The sequence below is a fragment of the Bufo bufo genome, chromosome 1 (genome assembly GCF_905171765.1).
Source record: "Bufo bufo chromosome 1, aBufBuf1.1, whole genome shotgun sequence".
Classification (NCBI taxonomy): Eukaryota; Metazoa; Chordata; class Amphibia; order Anura; family Bufonidae; genus Bufo; species Bufo bufo.
In genome coordinates this window covers 841750063-841776899 of record NC_053389.1, presented here as the reverse complement: position 1 = coordinate 841776899, position 26837 = coordinate 841750063, and the positions used below count along the sequence as shown (strand labels likewise).

Here is a 26837-nt window from a genome sequence, read left to right as displayed (position 1 = left end):
TGGAGCCCCCCCAGTGTATCCTGACATTACATACATCACTGGCAGTGGTGTCCCCTGAGGAAGCTGTTGTACACCATGGAGCTCCCCCAGTGTATCCTGACATTACATACATCACTGGCAGTGGTGTCCCCTGAGGAAGCTGTTGTACACCATGGAGCCCCCCAGTGTATCCTGACATTATATACATCACTGGCAGTGGTGTCCCCTGAGGAAGCTGTTGTACACTATGGAGCCCCCCCAGTGTATCCTGACATTACATACATCACTGGCAGTGGTGTCCCCTGAGGAAGCTGTTGTACACCATGGAGCTCCCCCAGTGTATCCTGACATTACATACATCACTGGCAGTGGTGTCCCCTGAGGAAGCTGTTGTACACCATGGAGCCCCCTCAGTGTATCCTGACATTACATACATCACTGGCAGTGGTCTCGCTCTTTGTTTCAGCTGTGTTTACACAATGCCGGCCCTTTTGGAAAGACCTAAGATGTCGAACACGATGGCGCGAGCCCTCCATAGACATGTGATGATGGAGCGGGAGCGTAAGCGACAAGGTAAGGAGAACACTGTGTATGGGATTACGGTATAACGAGGTCTAATGGTGGCTGCACTGGGAGTAGTGAGGAAGCTCTTCTCTGCTGGTGTCCGCACTATGGTCGGACAAGGAGACCGTATGGGGAGTGCAGAGAACGGTCACGGCGGGTGAGGGTGAAAGCTTCAGCCGTCTCATGAGGGTGGGAAGGTGAGGTTGGCTCTCCTGGTACCTGGCTATGGTCAAGCCTGACAGTGTCCTGTCTAATGCTTCACAGAGGAGGAGGAGGTGGATAAGATGATGGAGCAGAAACTGCGGGATGAACAGGAGAGGAGGAGGAAGAAGGAGATGGAAGAGAGGATGTCCTTGGAGGAGACGCGTGAACAGGTGAGCTCTGGAGCCCTCAGTGTCGGGGATACTGGATGTGAAACAACTAAGCACTGCCATCTAGTGGCCTTATATATGTACTGTACTCCATGCCCTGCCATCTAGTGGCCTTATATATGTACTGTACTCCATGCCCTGCCATCTAGTGGCCTTATATATGTACTGTACTCCATGCCCTGCCATCTAGTGGCCTTATATATGTACTGTACCCCATGCACTGACATCTAGTGGCCTTATATATGTACTGTACCCCATGCACTGCCATCTAGTGGCCTTATATATGTACTGTACCCCATGCACTGCCATCTAGTGGCCTTATATATGTACTGTACTCCATGCACTGCCATCTAGTGGCCTTATATATGTACTGTACTCCATGCACTGCCATCTAGTGGCCTTATATATGTACTGTACTCCATGCACTGCCATCTAGTGGCCTTATATATGTACTGTACTCCATGCCCTGCCATCTAGTGGCCTTATATATGTACTGTACCCCATGCACTGACATCTAGTGGCCTTATATATGTACTGTACCCCATGCACTGCCATCTAGTGGCCTTATATATGTACTGTACTCCATGCACTGCCATCTAGTGGCCTTATATATGTACTGTACTCCATGCACTGCCATCTAGTGGCCTTATATATGTACTGTACCCCATGCACTGCCATCTAGTGGCCTTATATATGTACTGTACCCCATGCACTGCCATCTAGTGGCCTTATATATGTACTGTACTCCATGCACTGCCATCTAGTGGCCTTATATATGTACTGTACTCCATGCACTGCCATCTAGTGGCCTTATATATGTACTGTACCCCATGCACTGCCATCTAGTGGCCTTATATATGTACTGTACCCCATGCACTGCCATCTAGTGGCCTTATATATGTACTGTACTCCATGCACTGCCATCTAGTGGCCTTATATATGTACTGTACTCCATGCACTGCCATCTAGTGGCCTTATATATGTACTGTACCCCATGCACTGCCATCTAGTGGCTTTATATACACTCACCTAAAGAATTATTAGGAACACCTGTTCTATTTCTCATTAATGCAATTCTCTAGCCAACCAATCACATGGCAGTTCCTTCGATGCATTTTGGGGAGTGCTCCTGGTCAAGACAATCTCCTGAACTCCAAACTGAATGTCAGAATGGGAAAGAAAGGTGATTTAAGCCATTTTGAGCGTGGCATGGTTGTTGGTGCCAGACGGGCCGGTCTGAGTATTTCACAATATGCTCAGTTACTGGGATTTTCACGCACAACCATTTCTAGGGTTTACAAAGAATGGTGTGAAAAGGGAAAAACATCCAGTATGCGGCCGTCCTGTGGGCGAAAATGCCTTGTGGATGCTGGAGGTCAGAGGAGAATGGGCCGACTGATTCAAGCTGATAGAAGAGCAACGTTGGCTGAAATAACCACTCGTTACAACCGAGGTCTGCAGCAAAGCATTTGTGAAGCCACAACACGCACAACCTTGAGGCGGATGGGCTACAACAGCAGAAGACCCCACCGGGTACCACTCATCTCCACTACAAATAGGAAAAAGAGGCTACAATTTGCACGAGCTCAACAAAACTGGACTGTTGAAGACTGGAAAAATGTTGCCTGGTCTGATGAGTCTCGATTTCTGTTGAGACATTCAAATGGTAGAGTCCGAATTTGGGGTAAACAGAATGAGAACATGTATCCATCCTCTGATGGCTCCTTCCAGCAGGATAATGCACCATGTCACAAAGCTCCAATCATCTCACATTGGTTTCTGGAACATGACAATGAGTTCACTGGACTAAAATGGCCCCACAGTCACCAGATCTCAACCCAATAGAGCGTCTTTGGGATGTGGTGGAACGGGAGCTTCGTGCCCTGGATGTGCATCCCTCAAATCTCCATCAACTGCAAGATGCTGTCCTATCAATATGGGCCAACATTTCTAAAGAATGCTATCAGCACCTTGTGAAATCAATGCCACGTAGAATTAAGGCAGTTCTGAAGGCAAAAGGGGGTCCAACACCGTATTAGTATGGGGGCACTAATAATTCTTTAGGTGAGTGTATGTACTGTACCCCATGCACTGCCATCTAGTGGCTTTATATATGTACTGTACCCCATGCCCTGCCATCTAGTGGCCTTATATATGTACTGTACCCCATGCACTGCCATCTAGTGGCCTTATATATGTACTGTACTCCATGCACTGCCATCTAGTGGCCTTATATATGTACTGTACTCCATGCACTGCCATCTAGTGGCCTTATATATGTACTGTACCCATGCACTGCCATCTAGTGGCCTTATATATGTACTGTACCCCATGCACTGCCATCTAGTGGCCTTATATATGTACTGTACCCCATGCCCTGCCATCTAGTGGCTTTATATATGTACTGTACCCCATGCACTGCCATCTAGTGGCCTTATATATGTACTGTACCCCATGCACTGCCATCTAGTGGCCTTATATATGTACTGTACCCCATGCACTGACATCTAGTGGCCTTATATATGTACTGTACCCCATGCCCTGCCATCTAGTGGCTTTATATATGTACTGTACCCCATGCACTGCCATCTAGTGGCCTTATATATGTACTGTACCCCATGCACTGCCATCTAGTGGCCTTATATATGTACTGTACTCCATGCACTGCCATCTAGTGGCCTTATATATGTACTGTACCCCATGCACTGCCATCTAGTGGCCTTATATATGTACTGTACTCGGGGGGGGGGGGGGGGAACATGATGTACTCCATGTTCTTCTGTCCACGACTGGTCTAACTCTAATATATCGGGGAGGGGGGGTGAATATCTGACTATAAGGGGGACGTCGTGGGTTCTAGGGGACGCTTACCTCAGGGACCAACTAATACAGCCCATTCCCGTCCTTTTAGAGAGCAGCGTATACACACACAGCACTGATAGACTGTCCTCTGTGTGATGTACTGTTTTCTGTATATATTAGACACGGATATGGCGGTGTGATAAGCACACCTGACGGCGGTGTGGAGGGTGCACATACTTTTGCACAGGTGTCTGTGTCTTCTCCAGGTTCTCACCATCTTCTTCTTTCCTCCTCAGATCATGAAGCTCCAGGAGAAGCTGAATAAGCTGCAGGAGGAGAAGCACCAGCTCTTTCTCCAGCTGAAGAAGGTTCTCCACGAGGAGGAGAAGAGGAGGAGGAAGGAGCAGAGGTAAGTGAGGTGGAGGGTACCCCTAGACAGGTAGATGGCGGCACTTCTCCAGCATCAGGTGACATCTGCCTGTGCCCCGACTACAGAGACGTACTAGGAAGAGGAGTGAGTGCTGTATGATCACCGCGGGGCCCTCCCAGCCTGCTAGGGGCCCTGCGCCGACTGTTTTATACTGAAGAGGGGCGATTGTCCCCCTTATTTTTAAACCGTTTATTTTCAATAAAATAATTATTTTGTTATTGGCGTTCTTTCAGGCTGAGATTTTCTATTCTATTTTTGAACGTATACCTTTATCGCCTGTAGCGTGAGGCGGAATCTGTACAAAACATGGGACATAGGACGTACCGGTGGTGATCGGAACTGGGTGCCTGCTGAAATCAATCTGTGGGCACCCCCGGCCCAGTTCAGACTTGCGGCATTTCCGGGCGGTGAGTGCAGTGGCTATCGGGTCCCCGTCCGGCTGTAATGGGGACCCGATGGCAGGGAAGGCATCGCGCTGCCTTCCGGTGACGAGCCTGTGAGATCCAGCCCCCTGGAAGCTGTATGAGTAATACACACAGTATTACTCATACAGCCAATACAGAAGTATTGGAATGCATTGTAAAGGGGATCAGACCCCCAAAAGTGGAAGTCCCAAAGTGGGACCAAAAAAGTTGAAAAAATAAAGTTTTCCCCCCAAAAAAATTTAAGTTTCAAGTTAAAAAAAAAACTAAACGTAATTTTCCCCAAATAATTACGTCTGTAATAACCGGCTCTATAAAAACATCACATGACCTAACCCCTCAGGTGAACACCGTAAAAAAAAGCTTACATCGCAAAAAGTGTAATAGCAAAATAGTGCCAATCCAACCGTCATCTCATCCCGAAAAAAAATGAGCCCCTACACAAGACAGTCGCCCAAAAAATAAATAAAACTATGGCTTTCAGAATGTGGAGACACAAAAGAATCATTAAAAAAAAATTGCATTATGTAAAACTGAAACAAACAACCAAAAAAAGTACACATATTAGGTATCGCCGCGTCCGTGACAACCTGCTCTATAAAAATACCACATGATCTAACCTGTCAGATGAATGTTGTAAATAACAAAAAACTGTGCCAAAAACAGCTATTTCTTGTTACCTTGCCTCACAAAAAGTGTAATATAGAGCAACCAAAAATCATATGTACCCTAAACTAGTACCAACAAAACTGCCACCCTATCCGGTAGTTTCTAAAATGGGGTCACTTTTTTGGAGTTTCTACTCTAGGGGTGCATCAGGGGGGCTTCAAATGGGACACGGTGTCAAAAAACCAGTCCAGCAAAATCTGCCTTCCAAAAACCGTATGGCATTCCTTTCCTTCTGCGCCCTGCCGTGTGCCCGTACAGCAGTTTACAACCACATATGGGGTGTTTCTGTAAACTACACAATCAGAGCCATAAATATTGAGTTTTGTTTGGCTGTTAACCCTTGCTTTGTAACTGGAAAAAATTGATTAAAATGGAAAATTTGCCCAAAAATTTTAATTCGGAAATTTCATCTCCATTTGCCAATAACTCTTGTGGAACACCTAAAGGGTTAACGACATTTGTAAAATCCTTTTTGGGTGGTTTCTATTATGTAAGCCTCACAAAGTGACTTCAGACCTGAACTGGTCCCTAAAAAGTGGGTTTTTGAAATTTTCTGAAAAATTTAAAGATTTGCTTCTAAACTTCTAAGCCTTGTAACGTCCCCAAAAAATAAAATATCATTCCCAAAATGATCCAAACATGAAGTAGACATATGGGGAATGTAAAGTAATAACTATTTTTGGAGGTATTAAAATGTATTATAGAAGTAGAGAAATTGAAACTTACAAATTTGCCATTTTTTACTTCATTTTTGGTAAATTTGGTATTTTTTTTTTAGAAATAAAAATGAATTTTTTTTGACTCCATTTTACCAGTGTCATGAAGTACAATATGTGACGAGAAAACATCTCAGAACGGCCGGGATAAGTCAAAGCGTTTTACAGTTCTCACCACTTAAAGTGACACTGGTCAGATTTGCAAAAAATTAGCCCGGTCCTTAAGGTGAAATAAGGCCGTGTCCTGAAGGGGTTAAAGTGTGATTTTATTTTTTCCCCAGACTATAGCGCCTTATTCTCTAAATATACAAACTGCCACCAAAATAAATTATTATTAGTTCCCTATTTTGTGTCGGTCGGTTTGTTATATTTATAGTTTCACTGGAATGGGACAATAATGCCGATGGTTTTCTTTGGTGTGGGGTTTTTTTTTTGTTTTTTTTAAGTATATTATATATATATATATATATTATTATTTTATTTATTTTTTCTAACTTTTTAATATTTCTGATACAAATAATATACCCCAAGAGGTCATAAAAAGACCTTTTTGGGGACACTGACCATTTTTGTACATTTTTCACTCTTTCCTTTTTTATTACTTTTTTATTTTTTATATATAATATCTACATTTTTGCCACATAATAATAAGACTGGGACAATGGACGCTCTACTATTTTGCACTTTTTTCCCCCACATAATTTGTCCCCGAGAGTTCACTGATCTTTTGGGGACACAGACTTTTTTTTGCACCATTTCCAGTGACCGAAGCATCCAAAGATCCAGCCTGCTGTGGGGGCTTTGTACGAGGCAGAGCTGATGGGGGTCTCCTGACCCTACAGATCTGCGCTGCTTCTGCCTTCTCCTAGGCTCCCCCGCTGTCTGACGTCCGGGGACCCGACCCTCTACAGTGCGGGAGCAGGACCTGTAATGCTCCATGGCGCTGCGGGCAGAAGCACGACTCCTCGCTCGATCATCTGTGTGTCTGTCCAGGAGGCCGGGGGCCGCATGCGGGTCGTGCAGCCCTGCCCTAGATCATAGTCTGCCTCCGCTGAGTGATTCCTATATGGCTTCTGGGCGGCATGTTCCAGAGTTGCATGTGCTAATGTATAGTGGTGGACTGTGGGAGGGACTGGTACCAGCACCACCCCACTGGTGACTCGGCGGTGTCGGCCCGTCTCGTGGACCTCGTCCTCATCGCCCTTGGATGATGTGTGGTCTGATGTCTTGTTGTGAGGCGCTCGCATCCTGTGATCCCTTATCAAAGATTGGAGGTTGCAGCCCAACAAGCATTGGTTCCTATTGTAGCGGGGCCCCCCATAGGTGATATTAAAGGGGGACTCCAGGCCGGATAATTGTGACCCTGCCGGCTCCCAGCAGCTTTCACCGCGCCGTCCATTGTATAGGGGCAGCGTTGGCCTCTGTGCCGTTCAGTATTGGGCGCATAACTATGGTGTAGGGGGAGTAACTATGGTGTGGGGGGAGTAACTATGGTGTGGGGGCAGAAAGGGGTATAACTATGGTGTAGGGGGAGTAACTATGGGGTGGGGGCAGAAAGGGGCATAACTATGGTGTAGGGGGAGTAACTATGGTGTGGGGGGAGTAACTATGGTGTGGGGGCAGAAAGGGGTATAACTATGGTGTAGGGGGAGTAACTATGGGGTGGGGGCAGAAAGGGGCATAACTATGGTGTAGGGGGAGTAACTATGGTGTGGGGGGAGTAACTATGGGGTGGGGGCAGAAAGGGGCATAACTATGGTGTAGGGGGAGTAACTATGGTGTGGGGGCAGAAAGGGGTATAACTATGGTGTAGGGGGAGTAACTATGGGGTGGGGGCAGAAAGGGGCATAACTATGGTGTAGGGGGAGTAACTATGGTGTGGGGGCAGAAAGGGGTATAACTATGGTGTAGGGGGAGTAACTATGGGGTGGGGGCAGAAAGGGGCATAACTATGGTGTAGGGGGAGTAACTATGGTGTGGGGGGAGTAACTATGGGGTGGGAGCAGAAAGGGGCATAACTATGGTGTAGGGGGAGTAACTATGGTGTGGGGGGAGTAACTATGGTGTGGGGGCAGAAAGGGGTATAACTATGGTGTAGGGGGAGTAACTATGGGGTGGGGGCAGAAAGGGGAGTAACTATGGTGTAGGGGGAGTAACTATGGTGTGGGGGGAGTAACTATGGGGTGGGGGCAGAAAGGGGCATAACTATGGTGTAGGGGGAGTAACTATGGTGTGGGGGCAGAAAGGGGTATAACTATGGTGTAGGGGGAGTAACTATGGGGTGGGGGCAGAAAGGGGCATAACTATGGTGTAGGGGGAGTAACTATGGTGTGGGGGGAGTAACTATGGTGTGGGGGCAGAAAGGGGTATAACTATGGTGTAGGGGGAGTAACTAAGGTGTGGGGGGAGTAACTATGGTGTGGGGGCAGAAAGGGGTAGGACTGGGGCATATAGGTGGCAGTTAGAGGCCAGGCTTAGTGGAAATACACTTGCTATCCTCAGAAGTTGGGAGGCACGCTGTGTGAACCAGGCCTTATGGGAGCACATGGGATTCTAATGGGGTATTACACTGGGAGAACATGGGATTCTAATGGGGTATTACACTGGGAGCACATGGGATTCTAATGGGGTATTACACCGGGAGAACATGGGATTCTAATGGGGTATTACACTGGGAGCACATGGGATTCTAATGGGGTATTACACTGGGAGAACATGGGATTCTAATGGGGTAATACACTGGGAGAACATGGGATTCTAATGGGGTATTACACTGGGAGAACATGGGATTCTAATGGGGTATTACACTGGGAGCACATGGGATTCTAATGGGGTATTACACCGGGAGAACATGGGATTCTAATGGGGTATTACACTGGGAGCACATGGGATTCTAATGGGGTATTACACTGGGAGAACATGGGATTCTAATGGGGTAATACACTGGGAGCACATGGGATTCTAATGGGGTATTACACTGGGAGCACATGGGATTCTAATGGGGTATTTATTACACTGGGAGCACATGGGATTCTAATGGGGTATTACACTGGGAGCACATGGGATTCTAATGGGGTATTACACTGGGAGCACATGGGATTCTAATGGGGTATTACACTGGGAGCACATGGGATTCTAATGGGGTATTACACTGGGAGCACATGGGATTCTAATGGGGTATTACACTGGGAGCACATGGGATTCTAATGGGGTATTACACTGGGAGCACATGGGATTCTAATGGGGTATTACACTGGGAGAATATGGGATTCTAATGGGGTATTACACTGGGAGCACATGGGATTCTAATGGGGTATTACACTGGGAGCACATGGGATTCTAATGGGGTATTACACTGGGAGCACATGGGATTCTAATGGGGTATTACACTGGGAGCACATGGGATTCTAATGGGGTATTACACTGGGAGCACATGGGATTCTAATGGGGTATTACACTGGGAGAACATGGGATTCTAATGGGGTATTACACTGGGAGCACATGGGATTCTAATGGGGTATTACACTGGGAGAACATGGGATTCTAATGGGGTATTACACTGGGAGCACATGGGATTCTAATGGGGTATTACACTGGGAGAACATGGGATTCTAATGGGGTATTACACTGGGAGAACATGGGATTCTAATGGGGTATTACACTGGGAGAACATGGGATTCTAATGGGGTATTACACTGGGAGCACATGGGATTCTAATGGGGTATTACACTGGGAGCACATGGGATTCTAATGGGGTATTACACCGGGAGCACATGGGATTCTAATGGGGTATTACACTGGGAGCACATGGGATTCTAATGGGGTATTACACTGGGAGCACATGGGATTCTAATGGGGTATTACACTGGGAGCACATGGGATTCTAATGGGGTATTACACTGGGAGCACATGGGATTCTAATGGGGTATTACACTGGGAGAATATGGGATTCTAATGGGGTATTACACTGGGAGAATATGGGATTCTAATGGGGTATTACACTGGGAGAATATGGGATTCTAATGGGGTATTACACTGGGAGCACATGGGATTCTAATGGGGTATTACACTGGGAGCACATGGGATTCTAATGGGGTATTGCTCCAGGAATACATTATATGTAAATGGGGAACTATGGCCGGAATACGCGAGATGCTAATAGGGAATTATGGCGGGAGTCGGAGGTCACAATAACTCCTGTACAAGCGTCATGGGCTTCTGTTCTGGCCATTTTACTCCCTGGAAAAAGTTGTGTGTATTTTTCCGCTTGTTCTTCTTCTAGTCAGGAGCGCTGTATCAGGAGCTGCCAGGTCCGGCACCCAGGAAGCCGCCAAATCACCAGGAGCAGCTCCAGACTACATTGTGGTTACAGGACCTGTGGTGATGTCACAGTCATGTGATCAGCCGTGTGTGGGAGGAGTTAGGGGAACACAGGCTCCTGTAGGACTGTGCTGGTGGAGAATGCAGAGGTACTCTGTGTATAAAGCAGGGCTCTCTGTGTAATGGGCATGGGGTGGAGCTGTGTATGTAATATGTATATAGTGGCGTCAGGTGGGCGCCGTGTGTGGCGGGCACCGTGTATAAAGCAGGGCTCTCTGTGTAATGGGCATGTGGTGGAGCTGTGTATGTAATATGTATCTAGTGGCGTCAGGCGGGTGCTGTGTGTGGCGGGGTCAGGCGGGCACCGTGTATAAAGCAGGGCTCTCTGTGTAATGGGCATGTGGTGGAGCTATGTATGTAATATGTATCTAGTGGCGTCAGGCGGGTGCCGTGTGTGGCGGGCGCCGTGTATAAAGCAGGGCTCTCTGTGTAATGGGCATGTGGTGGAGCTGTGTATGTAATATGTATATAGTGGCGTCAAGCGGGTGCCGTGTGTGGCGGCGTCAGGCGGGCGCCGTGTGTGGCGGCGTCAGGCGGGCGCCGTGTGTGGCGGCGTCAGGCGGGCGCCGTGTGTGGCGGCGTCAGGCGGGCGCCGTGTGTGGCGGCGTCAGGCGGGCGCCGTGTGTGGCGGCGTCAGGCGGGCGCCGTGTGTGGCGGCGTCAGGCGGGCGCCGTGTGTGGCGGCGTCAGGCGGGCGCCGTGTGTGGCGGCGTCAGGCGGGTGCCGTGTGTGGCGGCAGTGGTCTTATGCTTCAGTGTATGACGTTGGATAAATGTAAAATGGTCTACATGTATTTCTGCAGGGAGACTGGTAACGGTATGTGCGACTGTGCATTATATATATATATATATATATATATGAATTAACACAAAATGTCTACTCCTCTTGGGCTAAAAATACTCTAAATTGTCAAGAGCAGTATTTTTACTCTTCTGGAAACTGTGGTGCAGTATTTTTACTCTTCTGGAAACAGCGGTGCGCCCTCTGGCAGGAATACAGGGGATGCTGGATGGGCTTCTGTCCGCCGTCTAGTGTACAGATGGACGCCCATATGGCAGGCAGATGATCCCACTGTAGCTGGAGAATGGGGTCTGGGAAGGGTTTGCTGCCGGGGCGTCCCCCAGCTCATGGTCTTTGTCGCACAGTGACCTCACCACGTTGACGTCGGCCGCTTACCAGCAGGGCATGGTGATGCACACAGGAGCCCATCTCATTAACATGCAAGGTAAGGCTGATGAAATGGTTTGACCCTTTGCTGGATGCCCTGACCCCCAAGACCTGAGTGTTCTCCCATTTCTATTCCAGGGAGTCCTGGGGGTCATTCCCGCCATAGCTCTCTCATGTCTGATCGAGCCAAGCAGATGTTCGGGCCACCAGTGATATCGGTGAGTTTTGTCTCCATTTCCTGAATGCGGTGTCTGGCCTTTTCCCCAAATCACCATACTCTCTCTTTTCAGGGTCGCCATTACTCCAACCAGCCGTCCTTCAGCCCCACTGCCGCAGAGCATGGCCAGTACCAAACCAGCCAGTCAGGCCATGGCCCCTACACGGTCAGTCAGCCGCAGCACAGCTTCGGGGCCGGCCAGTCTGGACCCGTCACCTACACGGGGAGCCAGTCCATCAGAGGTTAGAGTGGTTCTGTGCGTAGACAGGTTGCCGTTGGTTCTGTACGGCTGTGTGAGGACCTGTTTGGTCGTTGCAGGTCCTGCTGCCTTCCCCACCATGCAGTATCTGTCTCACCAGCAGCCGGGGTACACAGTTCATGGTCACTATTCGGGAGCTCACGCAGGTCAGTAGCCTGGGCCTCAGAGGCCGTAGTTCCCGATTGTGGCAGGATCTTAGCTTTTCTCTGGTGTATGTTCCTGTCCCTGCTGTGACTCCAGTCCTGGTGTCTGCTGACATGTTTGTCCTCTTCAGGATTTATGCCACCGAGCAGCACCATCCCGCTCCAGAAGCAGCTTGAACATGCCAATCAGCAGTCCGGCTTCACCGACTCTGTGAGTACCTTCATGTACCAGGTCCTGGACTACTCCTGGTACATCCATCAACTGTCCTCGTAGATGTGTCTGCTGCTGTTTGGAGCTGATGCTCTGATTTATTTCACGTTGCTTTCTGTCTCTTCTCAGTCAACTCTTCGCCCTATGCACCCCCAGGCTCTGCACCCCACGCAGACCCTCCTGACGGCTCAGCCGATAGCAGTTCCAATGCAGCCGACCAAGGTAAGATGACTTGTGAACCTTGTCTGGCAATATGACTACAGATCTTCTAGGCCTTTACTAGTGACCATGCCGCCATCTCTGACTGCACGCCCTGAAATTGTTCTGTGGGGGTCGCACTGATGGCGTGTCAGGTTACAGGTTGTAGTCCGCTATGGTGTCGTTGCATTTCTTTCCCTAACCCAACCTCGCCCAGAAACTATCTGCATTTTAATCGCCAGCTTCCATGGCAGAAAGGGAAAGTTAATTTCTAATGTTCGCACACGTAGTTTCCATCGGGTAGGCAGGCGTGTAGTGCGGTGTCCGTGTAGTGCAATGTCCGTGTGCTTGGCGGCTCTATGGCGAAAGGTGCACCTATTGGAGTGGCCCGTCCATGGTGCTCTGGAAATATAAAGCAGCATTTCTCAGGATCTGAGTAGCGGATTAACACAAGAAAGGTAGGTTTATTTTTGAGGACACCTACACTTAGTCGTATGCTTAGTTTGAAACTGGTTTTGGAGGTCATGGAGACTCTTCTTATTTGGGGTTCAAGCTGCAGAGGCCAGCGATTGGCTGCAGTGGTCATTGGACCAAGCTGCTTCCTGATCCTGCAGCGAGACCACTGATGGGTGAGGGTTTTTTATGTTAAGGGGTCCGGGGAGAACCTGCTTTCAGTCAGTGGGAGCCGGCTGCCTGATCAGTGACGTCACAATAGATGATGGGATCTGAGGAGTTAGTCCTTGATCTTCTGGACCAAGCGATTTTTCCACCTTCCTGACAAACTATTTTTGCAAATCTGGCACATCCCTTATTCAACCGATTGAGATTTTCGTGTGACACACTGTACTTCATGTTAATGGTAAATTTGAGTCTATTTTTTACCTACCGTATTTTTCACCCTATAAGACGCACCGGCCCATAAGACGCACCTAGGTTTTTAGAAGGAAAATAAGAAAAATATTTTTAATCAAAAGGTGTGCTTTTGGTGGGTTTTGAACTAATGGGGGCCTCTGTGGATGGCACTGCTATGGGGGCCTCTGTGGATGGCACTGCTATGGGGGCCTCTGTGGATGGCACTGCTACGGGGGCCTCTTATCTAATGTGTCATCCACAGATTCCCCCCCCCCCCCCATAAGTGTCCCTGTGTAGTGAATGGGGGCCGGCATCTGTTTCTGTACTGGCAGCGGGGCCCGGTGCAGTCACTGCATTCTACTACCCCGGGCCCCGCTCACTGTAGTATAATCAGATCTAACTTGTAGGTATTGTTAAACTATTCACATCATCTGTAATCCGGCGCATGTAGTACTTACTACTAACTTCGTAGCAGTCAGGAGGCCGGGCGCTCGCAGCGTAACTCACTACATCCCGAGCCTGCGCCGCCTGCTTCATTCATAAAGTGGCGAGTTACGCTGCCGCCCGCCCGGCCTCCTGACTGCTACGAAGTTAGTAGTAAGTACTACAAGCGCCGGATTACAGACGAATTGAATAGTTTAACAATACCTACAAGTTAGATCTGATTATACTACAGTGAGCGGGGCCCGGGGTAGTAGAATGCAGTGACTGCATCGGGCCCCGCTGCCAGTACTTTGTAAAAAAAAATCCCAAATTTCAAAAATTGCGACTTTTTCCTAAATTTGATTTCCTTTAACTTTTACAATGGATATTGACCGCTCATAAAATAGTGATTAACATTCACCATATACTTTACAGCATCGTTTTGGAAATGTCAGTTTATTTTTTAAGGCTTAGAGTTCTGGAAGTAATTTTTTTTTCAAATTTTCATTCTAAAATGACCCAATTTTAGAAACACGCCTTAAGTTATTCAAAAACAATTTTACAAACTTTAACCCTTTTCATATGTTCCATAAGGATTAAAGGGAAGTTGATGTGAAATATAATAAACTTTTTTTAGCTGATTTTCCATATTAACCTTTGCTGTGTCGCATGAAAAATAATGGATTAACAGCCGAACAAACTGACTATGTATTAACCTGTTGCTGCAGTTTACAGAAACCCCCTATTTGTGGTGGTAAACTGCTATATGGGCACATGGCAGGGTTCCAAAGGGAAGGAGTGCCATATTGGCTTTTGCCGGGCTGGTTTCTCTGCCACCAAACGCATGGATACTCTTTATCCTTTTCTGGCGGACAGTGTGGAGAAGTGGTCTTCTCCCCCTAAGGTGGATCCCCCGGTGGCCAGGTTAGCCAAAAACACGGCCCTCCCTGTCCTTGACGGCTCCTCTCTGCAGGACGCTGTGGACAGACGCCTAGATTCTCTTTCCAAATCCATCTTCTCACTGGCGGGCACGTCCCTGCGACCTGCCTTTGCCTCGGCATGGGTGGCCAGAGCTCTTTCGGTGTGGTTGCAGCGCCACCACCAAGACCTGGCGGAACAAGATGCGTCTGCTGACACACTGGATTTGGTTCTCCAGATGTCTCAGGCTTCCAAGTTCCTCTGCGAGGCTTCCATGGACATTAGTTCCTTCTTTGCCCGCATTTCAGCCCTCTCGGTCATTCAGCGCAGAGAGGTTTGGTTGAAGTATTGCTAACCTCCCCTTTTGAGGGTTCCAGACTTTTTGAGGCTCAACTGGACGAGTTCATCTCTGCCGCTACTGGGGGCAAGAGCACTCCTCTTCCCCAACTTAGGTCCAAACGCCCCTTTCGGGCCAGGTCTTCTGGTTCCCGGTACCAGTCCTTTCGCCGCTTCTCTTCTGGCAGGACGTCGTCTGCTTCCTCCACAGGGGGGTCACAGGACTCCCGCAAGAAGCCCTCCTTCAAGCCCCAGCCTTCCTGCGCCCGAGGGCAGTCGGCCCGCCCTGCTGCTCCCAAGCAGTCTTCCGCATGAAGGGAGGACTCGTGTTCAGGACGCCTGGGCTCTAGAAGTTGTAACGTCGGGTTACAAGATAGAGTTCGCATCCAGACCGCCGGAACCTTTTTTCCTTCTCGCGTTCCGGGGGATCCGGCCCGAGCCTCGGATCTCTTGATGGCAGTTTCTTCCCTTCTGGACCGGGGGGTTATTACCCCAGTTCCCCCAGAGGAACAGGGCACAGGTTTCTATTCAAACCTGTTCGTGGTCCAAAGAAGGAGGGGTCGGTGCGTCCGATCCTGGATCTGAAACTGCTCAACAAGTTCCTGCGGGTGCGGAGGTTTCGAATGGAATCCCTCCGCTCCGTTATTGTTTCTCTTCTTCCAGGGGAGTTCCTCGCGTCCGTGGACATCCAGGACGCCTATCTGCATGTCCCTATCGCAGAATTTCACCAACGATTCCTGCGTTTCGCCATTGGTGGCCGGCACTATCAGTTTGTCGCCCTTCCTTTCGGGTTAGCGACTGCCCCTCGGGTCTTTACGAAGATCCTAGCGCCGCTCATGGCGCTTCTTCGCACCAGGTGCATCCTGTGTTGCCCTACCTGGACGACATCGTGATAAAGGCCCCCTCGCTTCCGCAGGCCGAGGACTGCGTCCGGATCACTGTTCAGACTCTGGAACAGTTCGGCTGGTTGATCAACTTGCCAAAATCCTCTCTCCTCCCGTCCCAGAAGCTCTCCTTCCTCGGGATGGTTTTGGATACCTTGCCCGCCAAAGTTTTTCTTCCAGTCTCCAAGTCCTCCCAGATCCAGGGGGCAGTGTCGCACTTGTTGCACTCCCCGGGTCTCTCCATCCGGGAGTGCATGCGGGTCCTGGGTCTTATGGTAGCCTCTTTCAAGGCCGTTCCATATGCCCAGTTTCACACTCGTTTGCTGCAACAGGAGATCCTTTCCCTCTGGGACAAGACCTCTCGTGGTCTGAACCATGGCATCCGCCTGTCTCAGCGGGTTTGGGCAGCTCTCCCTTGGTGGCTGTCCCCGATGAACCTGAGATCTGGAAGGTCTTTCCTGCCGTTCTCCTGGACGATCGTCACCACCGATGCCAGTCTCCTGGGTTGGGGCGGCGTTCTCCAGTCTCGCACGGTTCAGGGGGTTTGGTCGGCGGCGGAATCTCGCCTCCCGATCAACATTCTGGAGCTGAGGGCGACTTTCCACACCCTCTCCCATTGGTCTCCTCTCCTTGCAGGCTGCCCGGTGAGGATTCGTCGGACAATGCCACGGCTGTGGCTTACATCAACCATCAAGGCGGAACCCGCAGCTGGATGGTGATGCAGGAGGTGATGAGAATTCTGCGGTGGGCGGAGTCGCACGTTCCGGTGTCAGTGGAATACATTCCAGGAGTAGACAACTGGACAGCAGACTTCCTAAGCCGCAACAAGGTGGATCCAGGCGAGTGGTCTCTGCATCCGGATGTATTCGAAAACGTCTGCCGCAGGTGGGGCCGTCCGGATGTGGACTTGATGGCGTCCAGGTTCAACAACAAGCTCCCGGTGTTCCTGGCTCGCGCCCGGGATCCGAAGGCGTACGGGGTGGACGCACTGGTGTCTCCGTGGCAGGACTTCAGCCTCCTCTATGTCTTTCCTCCTCTGCCAAAGATTCTGCGCAAGATCAAGGCGGAAGGGATTCCGACCGTTCTCATCGCCCCGGATTGGCCTCGCCGCGCATGGTTCTCGAATGTGGCTCGGATGCTGCCGGACGCCCCATGGCCTCTTCCTGACAGAGAAGATCTACTGTCTCAGGGCCCGCTCTTCCACCAGAATTTACACTCTTCGTTTAACGGCGTGGCTGTTGAAACCGCCATCCTGAAGAAGAAAGTGTTCTCGGACTCGGTGGTTAGAACCATGATCAGAGCGAGGAAGCCGGCTTGCTCCCGGATTTACTATCGTACCTGGAAGGCCTTCCTTGCTTTTTGTGAGAACTCTGGTTTTCCTCCCCTTCGTTTTTCCATCTCTGTGGTGCGCTCGTTTCTTCAGTCCGGACTCAAGAGTGTCGTTGAGCTCCCTGAAGGGTCAAGTTTCGGCTTTGGCTGTCTTTTTTTTCAGAAGTCCCTTGCTCTTCTGGGTCCTGTGAGGACTTTTCTTCAGGGGGTGGCGCATTCGGTCCCTCCGTATGTCCCCCCTTTGCCGACTTGGGATCTCAATTTGGTCCTTCGCGCCCTCCAGACGGCCCCCTTCGAGCCTCTGAGGGAGGTCTCCCTGACTTTTCTCACCTGAAAAGTGGTCTTTCTTGTGGCCATAACTTCCATCAGGCGGGTATCTGAGCTGGCCGCACTTTCCTGCCAGGAGCCTTTTCTGGTTTTTCACCAGGATAAGGTGGTGCTCCGTCCAGTTCCCTCCTTTTTGCCCAAGGTCTCTCCCTTCCACCTTAACGAGGATCTTGTATTGCCCTCCTTTTGTCCTTCTCCGGCAAACCCCAAGGAACGTGCTCTCCATTCCCTGGATGTCGTCCAGGCCCTGAAGGTGTATCTGACGGCTACCGCCTCCGTCCGCCGTTCAGACTCCCTCTTTGTGATTCCCGAGGGACCTCGTAAGGGTCTGGTGGCCTCCAAGGTGACTGTGGCGCGATGGATCCGCTCGGCTATCTCCGCGGCCTATCGCGCTCGTGGTAGGGTTCCCCCGGCTCGGATTACCGCTCACTCCACTAGGGCGGTGGGAGCTTCCTGGGCAAGGCGCAATCGTGCCTCTGCTTCTCAGCTGTGTAAGGCGGCCACCTGGTCGTCCTTACATACTTTTACGAAGTTTTATCAGTTGCATTCGCTGGCTTCGGCTGATGCTGTCTTTGGCCGCAGGGTTTTGCAGGCTGTGGTTCCTGTTTGACCGATGGACGTTCCCCCTGGCGGTGCTGAAGTTTTTTTTCCACCCCATGGACTGCTTTAGGACGTCCCATGGTCTGTGTCCCCCAATGGAAAAAAAGTACGAGAAAGGGAGATTTTTTGTGAAACTCACCTGTAAAATCTTTTCCATTGGGGGACACAGCTCCCGCCCATTCTGCCTGTTGCAGGAGGGTTTTCAGTTCAGTGCTGTGGTTGGACCTCATGGGCTTTGGTCCGATGGCTTCCATTATATTTTTTTCTTGTCTCCTTCTCCTACTGCTTTTGCAACGCCTGAGTTCCTCCGGGGAGGGGGGGGGTATAGCCCGAGGAGGAGGAGGAGCTCTCTTTTGTATTTGCATAGTGTCCCTCCTACTAATACCTCTAAGCTATACCCATGGTCTGTGTCCCCCAATGGAAAAGACGAGAAAAAGATTTTACAGGTGAGTTTCACAAAAAAATCTCCCTTTTCCACAGATCCGGCATTTCAGTGCCCAATATGCCCAGCTTGTGCCATCTGAGACACACCACACCCGGTGGGTTCCACTGGGCACTGAAATACCAAAAACGCTGATGTAAACTGCTGTTCCCGTCGTGGGGCTCAGAAGAGAGGCCACTTTTTGTAGCTCAGATTTTGACAGCACCCTTGAGTAGGACCTCACATCAAGGACAGGAAACCTGAGAAGATGAAATGGTTCCCACCCCACCTCACCTCATCCAATGACACCAGATGTCCGGTGAAAGGAAGATTTTATGGGGGTTTTTTTTCCCCCCCCTCCTTCAGGCCTGGGCAGATATCTCCAGGAACAAGTGGATTTTGGATATGATAAATCTAGGGTACTGCAGGGAACTTTCCTCCCTTCCGCAGGATTTTTTAGTTCAGACATATTGCCCCAAAGACCAAGTAAGAAGATCGGCCTTGGAGGCAGAGGTTTTTCCCTGCAGTTCCTGGAGATGAAATGGGAAAAGGTTCTTACTGTCTATTTGTTTTTGGTAAAAAAGCCAAATGACTCCTTCAAGGTTATTCTGAATCTAAAAATGCAAAACATTTTTTTCGGCCAAGAGGTTCCGCATGGAGGGGATCGGGTGTACTGTGGATCCTCCCAGTTTGGGTAGAGGGTTCTCTGCTGCAGCTTTGTTCTAGGCTCCAAGTCATCAGATTGACTGCAGAGCCAGCGGCACTTGTAAGGGCTCATGCACACAACCCTATGTTTGTTCCACATCTCATTCGCACCTTTGGCGTATGTTCCCCGGCCCCACAAAACAATGATAAAACATGTCCTATCCTTATCCACAAACCAATAGAAATAGCCTATTCTTGTCTGAAGTGAAATATAAAATGCCAGCATACACACTGCCCGGATCCGCGGACCGCAAAACCGTACCGGCCGTGTGCATGAGCCTTAGACCGAAGGGGGGGGGGGGGACACTAATCCCTTACCTAGACTACTTTATATAGTTTCTCACTCAGAACAGAGTCTTCTGCAGGATAAACTCTGCTCCACCTTAAACTGACACTGTCACGGTCCCTCCTGTGACAGAAGTCAGGAGATCAAAGAGACTGGCTACACGTGAAGGAATCCAACAGCCTCTTTGGTTTAGGGTTGTTTCTGGTATCGGACTTTCGGTATCAGGATGTTCATCTTTTCGATACTAGACTCTCCTCTTATGGCGCTCGGCGCGCGCGCAGACAGTGGAGAAGGAGAGAGGGAGTCCCTCCTATGACGCGGCCGCGCTGTGCCCGATTAAGTGAGCGGGCTCTGAAGCTGCCCGCACCACTGCCACCAATGAATGTGCCACTATTAATTAAAGCAGGAGGCAGGACGGGGGAGGGAATACACTGCTGCGCCGTCTGAGCAAGTGAGCTCTGCGAATACAAATGTAGGAGGCAGTACCCCCTTCCTGTATCTGTATTAAAGGTTAACCCCCAGTTTTAAAATCATTGGCGCAGTGCTTTCCCCCCCCTCCGTATTAAAATCATTGGTGGCAGTGGCCCCTCCCCTCCTCCTCATTGGTGGTACAGTGGCAGTTCAGAACGCAGCCCCAGCAGTGTAATCGCTGGGCTCCGATCGGTTACCATGGCAGCCAGGACACTACTGAAGCCGTCCATGGCTGCCATGGTAAGCTCCCTGCTGCTGTGTGTACTATGCAGGGGGGCAGCAGGGAGAGTGTGAGGTCCTATTAACCCTAATAGAGCTCTATCAGGGGGAATAGGACAAGGGATTAAAAGATCCCAGGTTCTAGCCCCTAAGGGCAATAGTTATAAAATAAAAAAACTTTAATATTTTGGTGTTTTGTTTTAAGTATAAATCGCCTTCTTTCACAATTTTACATATAAAATATATAAACAAATTACATATCGCCACGTCTAAAAAGCCCAAACTATTAAAATATTTTAAAAAAAACTCCTATGCGGTGAACGCCATAACAGAAAAAAATAAACTGCACGAATTGCAAATATATATTTTATTTTTTTGTCACCTAGCCCTATTCCCCCCCCCCCCCCCCCAAAAAAAAATAGGATAGGACTCTTGAATTATAGGCCGAACGTTCCATAAAATGCAGAATGCACGCAGCTTTTTGGGTGTTTTTATTTTTTCCGGGTGGTATATAGTATCGCAATACTTTTTTATGGTATCGAAACAACTGTACTTTGGTTACCTGCTTCAGTTGTTGTTGTTGTTGCTCATGACCACACCCCTTGTTTCAGTCTGACCTTACCCTTCTGGCTATGCGGTTGATGGTTTATTTGGATCTTGGAAGAGCTGATGTGTTGTCCTCTCTGGAGTCCATCTCTTCAGAAGTTAAGGGTTTTTCTCCTTTGGGTCTTGTTGTCCCTCCCCTTGTCTGTTGCTACTAGGCTTAGGGGAGACGCTGGTTCCTTCAACTGGGAAGGAGGGGGTCGCCTCAAGCCCAGCCTTTATCTATGGAGCTCCTTGGGGTCTAAGGTTCTGGTGTATGGGCATTCCTGCCTTCAGGGTTTGCTCATACGGATAGGAGACAGGTCAAGGAGTAGGGTTATTTAGGAGGTGGCCCTTCCCCTTTTCCCTAGCATTGAGGCCTAGTGGCTTTTCCCTTTCCTCCCATACCTCACCCGTGACAGACACCCTCCCAGGTGTGTGTTCTCAGGGACTCCGCTTGAGTCTGTAGAGAGGCTTGACCGTCGGATGCGGCTTGTGTTTCAGTCTTTACTTCTCAGAAAGATGAAAGCTATGTCTGTGCTAGGGCCTAGGCCTACTGACAATACATTCCAGGGCCCTGCAGACAGGCACTCGGAGGCTCTGGATTCGCAGACCAAGTTCTTTACAAGTTCCATCTCTCTTTAGCAGCCAGAATGTCTCTGTTCTGGTGGACTGATCTGGTGAATTGATCTTCAGGGTTCCTTCTGAACCCACTGGTTATCACTAAAGATTCATACCCTTGAGGGTGGGGAGCAGATGCTGGCAGGGGCCTTGGGATCTAAGAACAAAACGGGCCTCCACCAATTTCAAAGAATTGATAAAATCTTTCCTTAACATAGTGGCTCGAAACAGAGAGGGGTTCTCCAACGATTCATGTAAAACCATAACATCCGACATCGTATAGGACATGACAATCTCCGTCTAACAAAGCTAGAACCAGCCCTGGACCTCGCGTGGATCCAGAGATCTCCTCATTCATTGCTCTGCTAGATTTACATCAACATGGCAGCTCAGGGCGTGTCAGGAGGCAGTTGAAGAATGAAACTGAACATGTGCCACCTTTCTGATGAGCCGGATGAAAGAAAACAGCAGGTGGCGCTATACAAATGGCTCTCGGTGAAGAATTACATGCAGTTACAAAAGTCTGTAGATCCAGGTGCTGGCTTGAAACCTGTAGAATATTTTCCATGGGACAACCCCTTGAAGGGACAGGAGTGTATCGTGTGTTGTGGCCGATTTCAATCATCAGGGAGGAACCAGCGTCCCTTCTGCTTTATGGTTGAGCGGGACAGTTGTTGCTGACGGCTGGGAAGGACAAGATGTCAGACCAGAAGGAAATGTATCAGGAGGTTGTCCAGAAGTGCGGTCAACCTATCGATGTCTTCACCACAAGGAGGTGAACAGGTTCTTTTCACTGAAGGGCTAGATGTCCCCTAGCGGTCAGTAGTTTGGGGTTATGCCTTCCCTCTCATTTGTCTCATCCCCAGAGTCCTGAGAAAGAGAGATCTGCGCTAGTCCTAGTGGCCCCAAGATGGTGGCACACAAGGCTTGAAGAATGATCTTTTGTACTGGGGACCAGAACAGGGTTGTTGAACAGGGTCAATTCTACCTTGTTAATATGAAACTGGGTACAATAAATTTTTTGGAAATCTTTTGTTCTTTTTAGGGTACTTTCACACTAGTGTTTTACAGCATTGAGTTCCGTCCCAGGGGCTCAATACCGGGGGGAAAAACTGATCAGCTTTATCTTAATGCATTCTGAATGGAGGGCAATCCGCCCAGGTATTTTCTCCGTCCAAAATTTTGGAACACATGCCGGATCCGGCATTATTTTCCATTATTAAATGCATTAATGCCAAGTGCTCCGGTAAAAACTGATCCGGTTTTCTGATCTGTGCCTGATCGGGGGGGGGGGGGGGGGTTCGGGGGGGTCCTACAGCGGGCGATTCAGTTCCTCCTGGACCCTTGTAAACTTCCTGGCATTGAGGTAGGAGGCAGCAGCGCCAGTCGCGCGGTGTGGAGCGTTTGTGAAGCCGTCCTTGAATAGATGGTCCCAGACTGGCAGCTTTTACACAGGATACTGCGGCCTGGCCCCATGTGAATACAGCGGTGGGCGGACATGTGCACTGGGGGGGGGCACTGCTCTGGTGGACACACATTTACAGGAAGGTCCGTCCATCTAAACTGTAACCTTTTAGGACAGACCCTTCTGTCCTGCAGGTCTTGGTTAGTCCCCACAGACGTCTTGTGAGATAGATCTCTGCTGCCTAACAATGGGGACAACCTGTGTCACTGTCCATACCCCTAAGGTCGTGCTGTTCTACAGCGCCAAACTTCGAACTGCCACCGGGTACGATATGCCTGTCTGAACGAGGCCCAAGTGTCTGGCCCTTGTCTGCATATGGCTCCTATACAAGATGTACATCTGAGGTGACCCCGTTACTGGACCTCATCCCGGACTTCCACTGACTGCGTGGACTGCGCTCTTTCCTGCTGACCTCTCTACCTCCTCCCACTCTTCTGATGGCCCCTCTTGCTGTGCCCCCTACACCTCATGTCTGTCTTTCCTGCTGACCTCTCTACCTCCTCCCACTCTTCTGATGGCCCCTCTTGCTGTGCCCCTACACCTCATGTCTGTCTTTCCCGCTGACCTCGTCCCACTCTTCTGATGGCCCCTCTTACTGTGCCCCCCACACCTCATGTCTGTCTTTCCTGCTGTCCTCTCTACCTCCTCCCACTCTTCTGATGGCCCCCCTTGCTGTGCCCCCCACACCTCATGTCTGTCTTTCCTGCTGACCTCTCTACCTCGTCCCCCTCTTCTGATGGCCCCCCTTGCTGTGCCCCCCACACCTCATGTCTGTCTTTCCTGCTGACCTCTCTACCTCGTCCCCCTCTTCTGATGGCCCCTCTTGCTGTGCCCCCCACACCTCATGTCTGTCTTTCCTGCTGACCTCTCTACCTCCTCCCACTCTTCTGATGGCCCCTCTTGCTGTGCCTCCTACCTCATGTCTGTCTTTCCCGCTTACCTCTCTACCTCGTCCCCCTCTTCTGATGGCCCCTCTTGCTGTGACTCCTACCTCATGTCTGTCTTTCCTGCTGACCTCTCTACCTCGTCCCACTCTTCTGATGGCCCCTCTTGCTGTGCCCCCTACCTCATGTCTGTCTTTCCTGCTGACCTCTCTACCTCGTCCCACTCTTCTGATGGCCCCTCTTGCTGTGCCTCCTACCTCATGTCTGACTTTCCCGCTGACCTCGTCCCACTCTTCTGATGGCCCCTCTTGCTGTGCCTCCTACCTCATGTCTGACTTTCCCGCTGACCTCGTCCCACTCTTCTGATGGCCCCTCTTGCTGTGCCTCCTACCTCATGTCTGACTTTCCCGCTGACCTCATCCCACTCTTCTGATGGCCCCTCTTGCTGTGCCTCCTACACCTCATGTCTGACTTTCCCGCTGACCTCGTCCCACTCTTCTGATGGCCCCTCCATCCTGTACATGGTCTTCTTTGTCATGCTTTCCTTCATCCTGACGGATATGTTGTTTCTTTCCAGTCGGCCTTGTCTTATTCCCACCCATCGCGCTCTGCTTCTCCTGGAGGATACCCACACGGGACCCCGCCTCAGCAGCCACATACGGTAAGAAGGTGTCCGCAGTACCACGACGATGATGATGATGATCACATGACTGATTATTCTTCCTTGCTTTCCGCCACAGTCTGGGTTCCAGGCCTCCCCGCAGCCGACTCCTCGTCTTCCTTTCATGCAGCATGGACAGAACCAGAGATTCTACAAGTGACTGTTCCGCGCCTCGTCTTCAGCCTCTGTATGAATGGTGTAAATATTCGTGATAAGAGACCCCAGTATACCAGTCCAGCTCCTCGCTGTACCCCACACACCCTGCAGCTTTTTAACCTTCCGCAGACTGGGTGGTGATGTAAATAAACTGACATTACCTGTTGTGATCTCGTGTGTATTGATGATGAAACGGCTGCTGACAGTAGAGGAGGATCTCAGGCGCATGCAGCTTTGTCATTTATATTAAGTCCACATTAGGTTATGGCTGATGCTTTGCATATGACCAGCATGTCCACGAGACTCGTCCCACCCACAAACAGGAAAACCACAGTAACGTACTTCATCCGGAGGCGGTGTACCAGCGAGAACTGGTGCAGGTTCCTGGAGAGCTGGGTGCGTCCTGTGTCGGCTACAGGCTGTATCGTAGGGACGGGCTGCACCTCAATGGGGGGGGGGTGTTGTGTTGTAATACTGCAGATAGAGACCTGGGGCCAGGTAATAGGGGGGGGGGGGGGGGGGTTGGAGAGGAGAGATGGTGCAGGGACTAGAACAGAACCTCTTAATTATATGTATACTAATGCCAGAAGCCTGACTAATAAAACTGGGGCATTGGAAGTAATAATGTGTGAGGATTATGATAGTGGGAATAACTGAGACACGGCTGGATGATAGCTATGACAGTGGGAATAACTGAGACACGGCTGGAGGATAGCTATGACAGTGGGAATAACTGAGACACGGCTGGAGGATAGCTATGACAGTGGGAATAACTGAGACATGGCTGGATGATAGCTATGACAGTGGGAATAACTGAGACACGGCTGGATGATAGCTATGACAGTGGGAATAACTGAGACACGGCTGGATGATAGCTATGACAGGGGGAATAACTGAGACATGGCTGGAGGATAGCTATGACAGGGGGAATAACTGAGACACGGCTGGATGATAGCTATGACAGGGGGAATAACTGAGACATGGCTGGAGGATAGCTATGACAGTGGGAATAACTGAGACATGGCTGGATGATAGCTATGACAGTGGGAATAACAGACACGGCTGGAGGATAGCTCTGACAGTGGGAATAACAGACACGGCTGGAGGATAGCTATGACAGTGGGAATAACAGACACGGCTGGAGGATAGCTCTGACAGTGGGAATAACTGAGACACGGCTGGATGATAGCTATGACAGTGGGAATAACAGACACGGCTGGATGATAGCTATGACAGGGGGAATAACTGAGACATGGCTGGAGGATAGCTATGACAGTGGGAATAACTGAGACATGGCTGGATGATAGCTATGACAGTGGGAATAACAGACACGGCTGGAGGATAGCTCTGACAGTGGGAATAACAGACACGGCTGGAGGATAGCTATGACAGGGGGAATAACTGAGACATGGCTGGAGGATAGCTATGACAGAGGGAATAACTGAGACATGGCTGGATGATAGCTATGACAGTGGGAATAACTGAGACACGGCTGGATGATAGCTATGACAGTGGGAATAACTGAGACACGGCTGGATGATAGCTATGACAGTGGGAATAACTGAGACACGGCTGGATGATAGCTATGACAGGGGGAATAACTGAGACACGGCTGGATGATAGCTATGACTGAGCAGTTAATGTACAAGGTTACAGTCTGTTTAGAAAGGATCATCTAAACCGGAGGGGTCTGCCTTTATGTAAAGTCCTGTCTGAAGCCCACAGTCCGAGAAGATATAAGTGAGAGACATGTGGAGTCTCTGTGGGGAGAGATACATGGAGCTAAAAACAACAATAAATTACTAATAGGAGTTTACTACACTGCTCAAAACAATAAAGGGAACACTTAAACAACACAATGTAACTCCAAGTCAATCCCACTTCTGTGAAATCAAACTGTCCACTTAGGAAGCAACACTGAGTGACAATCAATTTCACATACTGTTGTGCAAATGGGATAGACAACAGGTGGAAATTATAGGCAATTAGCAAGACACCCCCAATAAAGGAGTGGTTCTGCAGGTGGTGACCACAGACCACTTCTCAGTTCCTATGCTTCCTGGCTGATGTTTTGGTCACTTTTGAATGCTGGCGGTGCTTTCCCTCTAGTGGTATCATGAGACGGAGTCTACAACCCACACAAGTGGCTCAGGTAGTGCAGCTTATCCAG

General features: G+C 49.7%; 1 protein-coding gene across 1 annotated transcript in view; it reads left to right on the top strand.

Moving 5' to 3' along the window:
* GPS2 (G protein pathway suppressor 2) overlaps positions 1-24833 on the top strand; it is a 30756-nt gene extending 5923 nt beyond the window's left edge. Inside the window, exons 2-12 of the mRNA XM_040415433.1 lie at positions 446-552; positions 808-917; positions 4013-4125; positions 11478-11557; positions 11638-11717; positions 11790-11958; positions 12035-12121; positions 12250-12329; positions 12459-12551; positions 24428-24511; positions 24591-24833. Of these exons, the coding sequence (XP_040271367.1) occupies positions 459-552; positions 808-917; positions 4013-4125; positions 11478-11557; positions 11638-11717; positions 11790-11958; positions 12035-12121; positions 12250-12329; positions 12459-12551; positions 24428-24511; positions 24591-24671 (1071 nt within the window). The 5' untranslated portion in view covers positions 446-458 and the 3' untranslated portion in view covers positions 24672-24833. The remainder of the gene's footprint in view (positions 1-445; positions 553-807; positions 918-4012; positions 4126-11477; positions 11558-11637; positions 11718-11789; positions 11959-12034; positions 12122-12249; positions 12330-12458; positions 12552-24427; positions 24512-24590) is intronic.
* The last annotated feature ends 2004 nt before the right edge of the window (positions 24834-26837 follow it).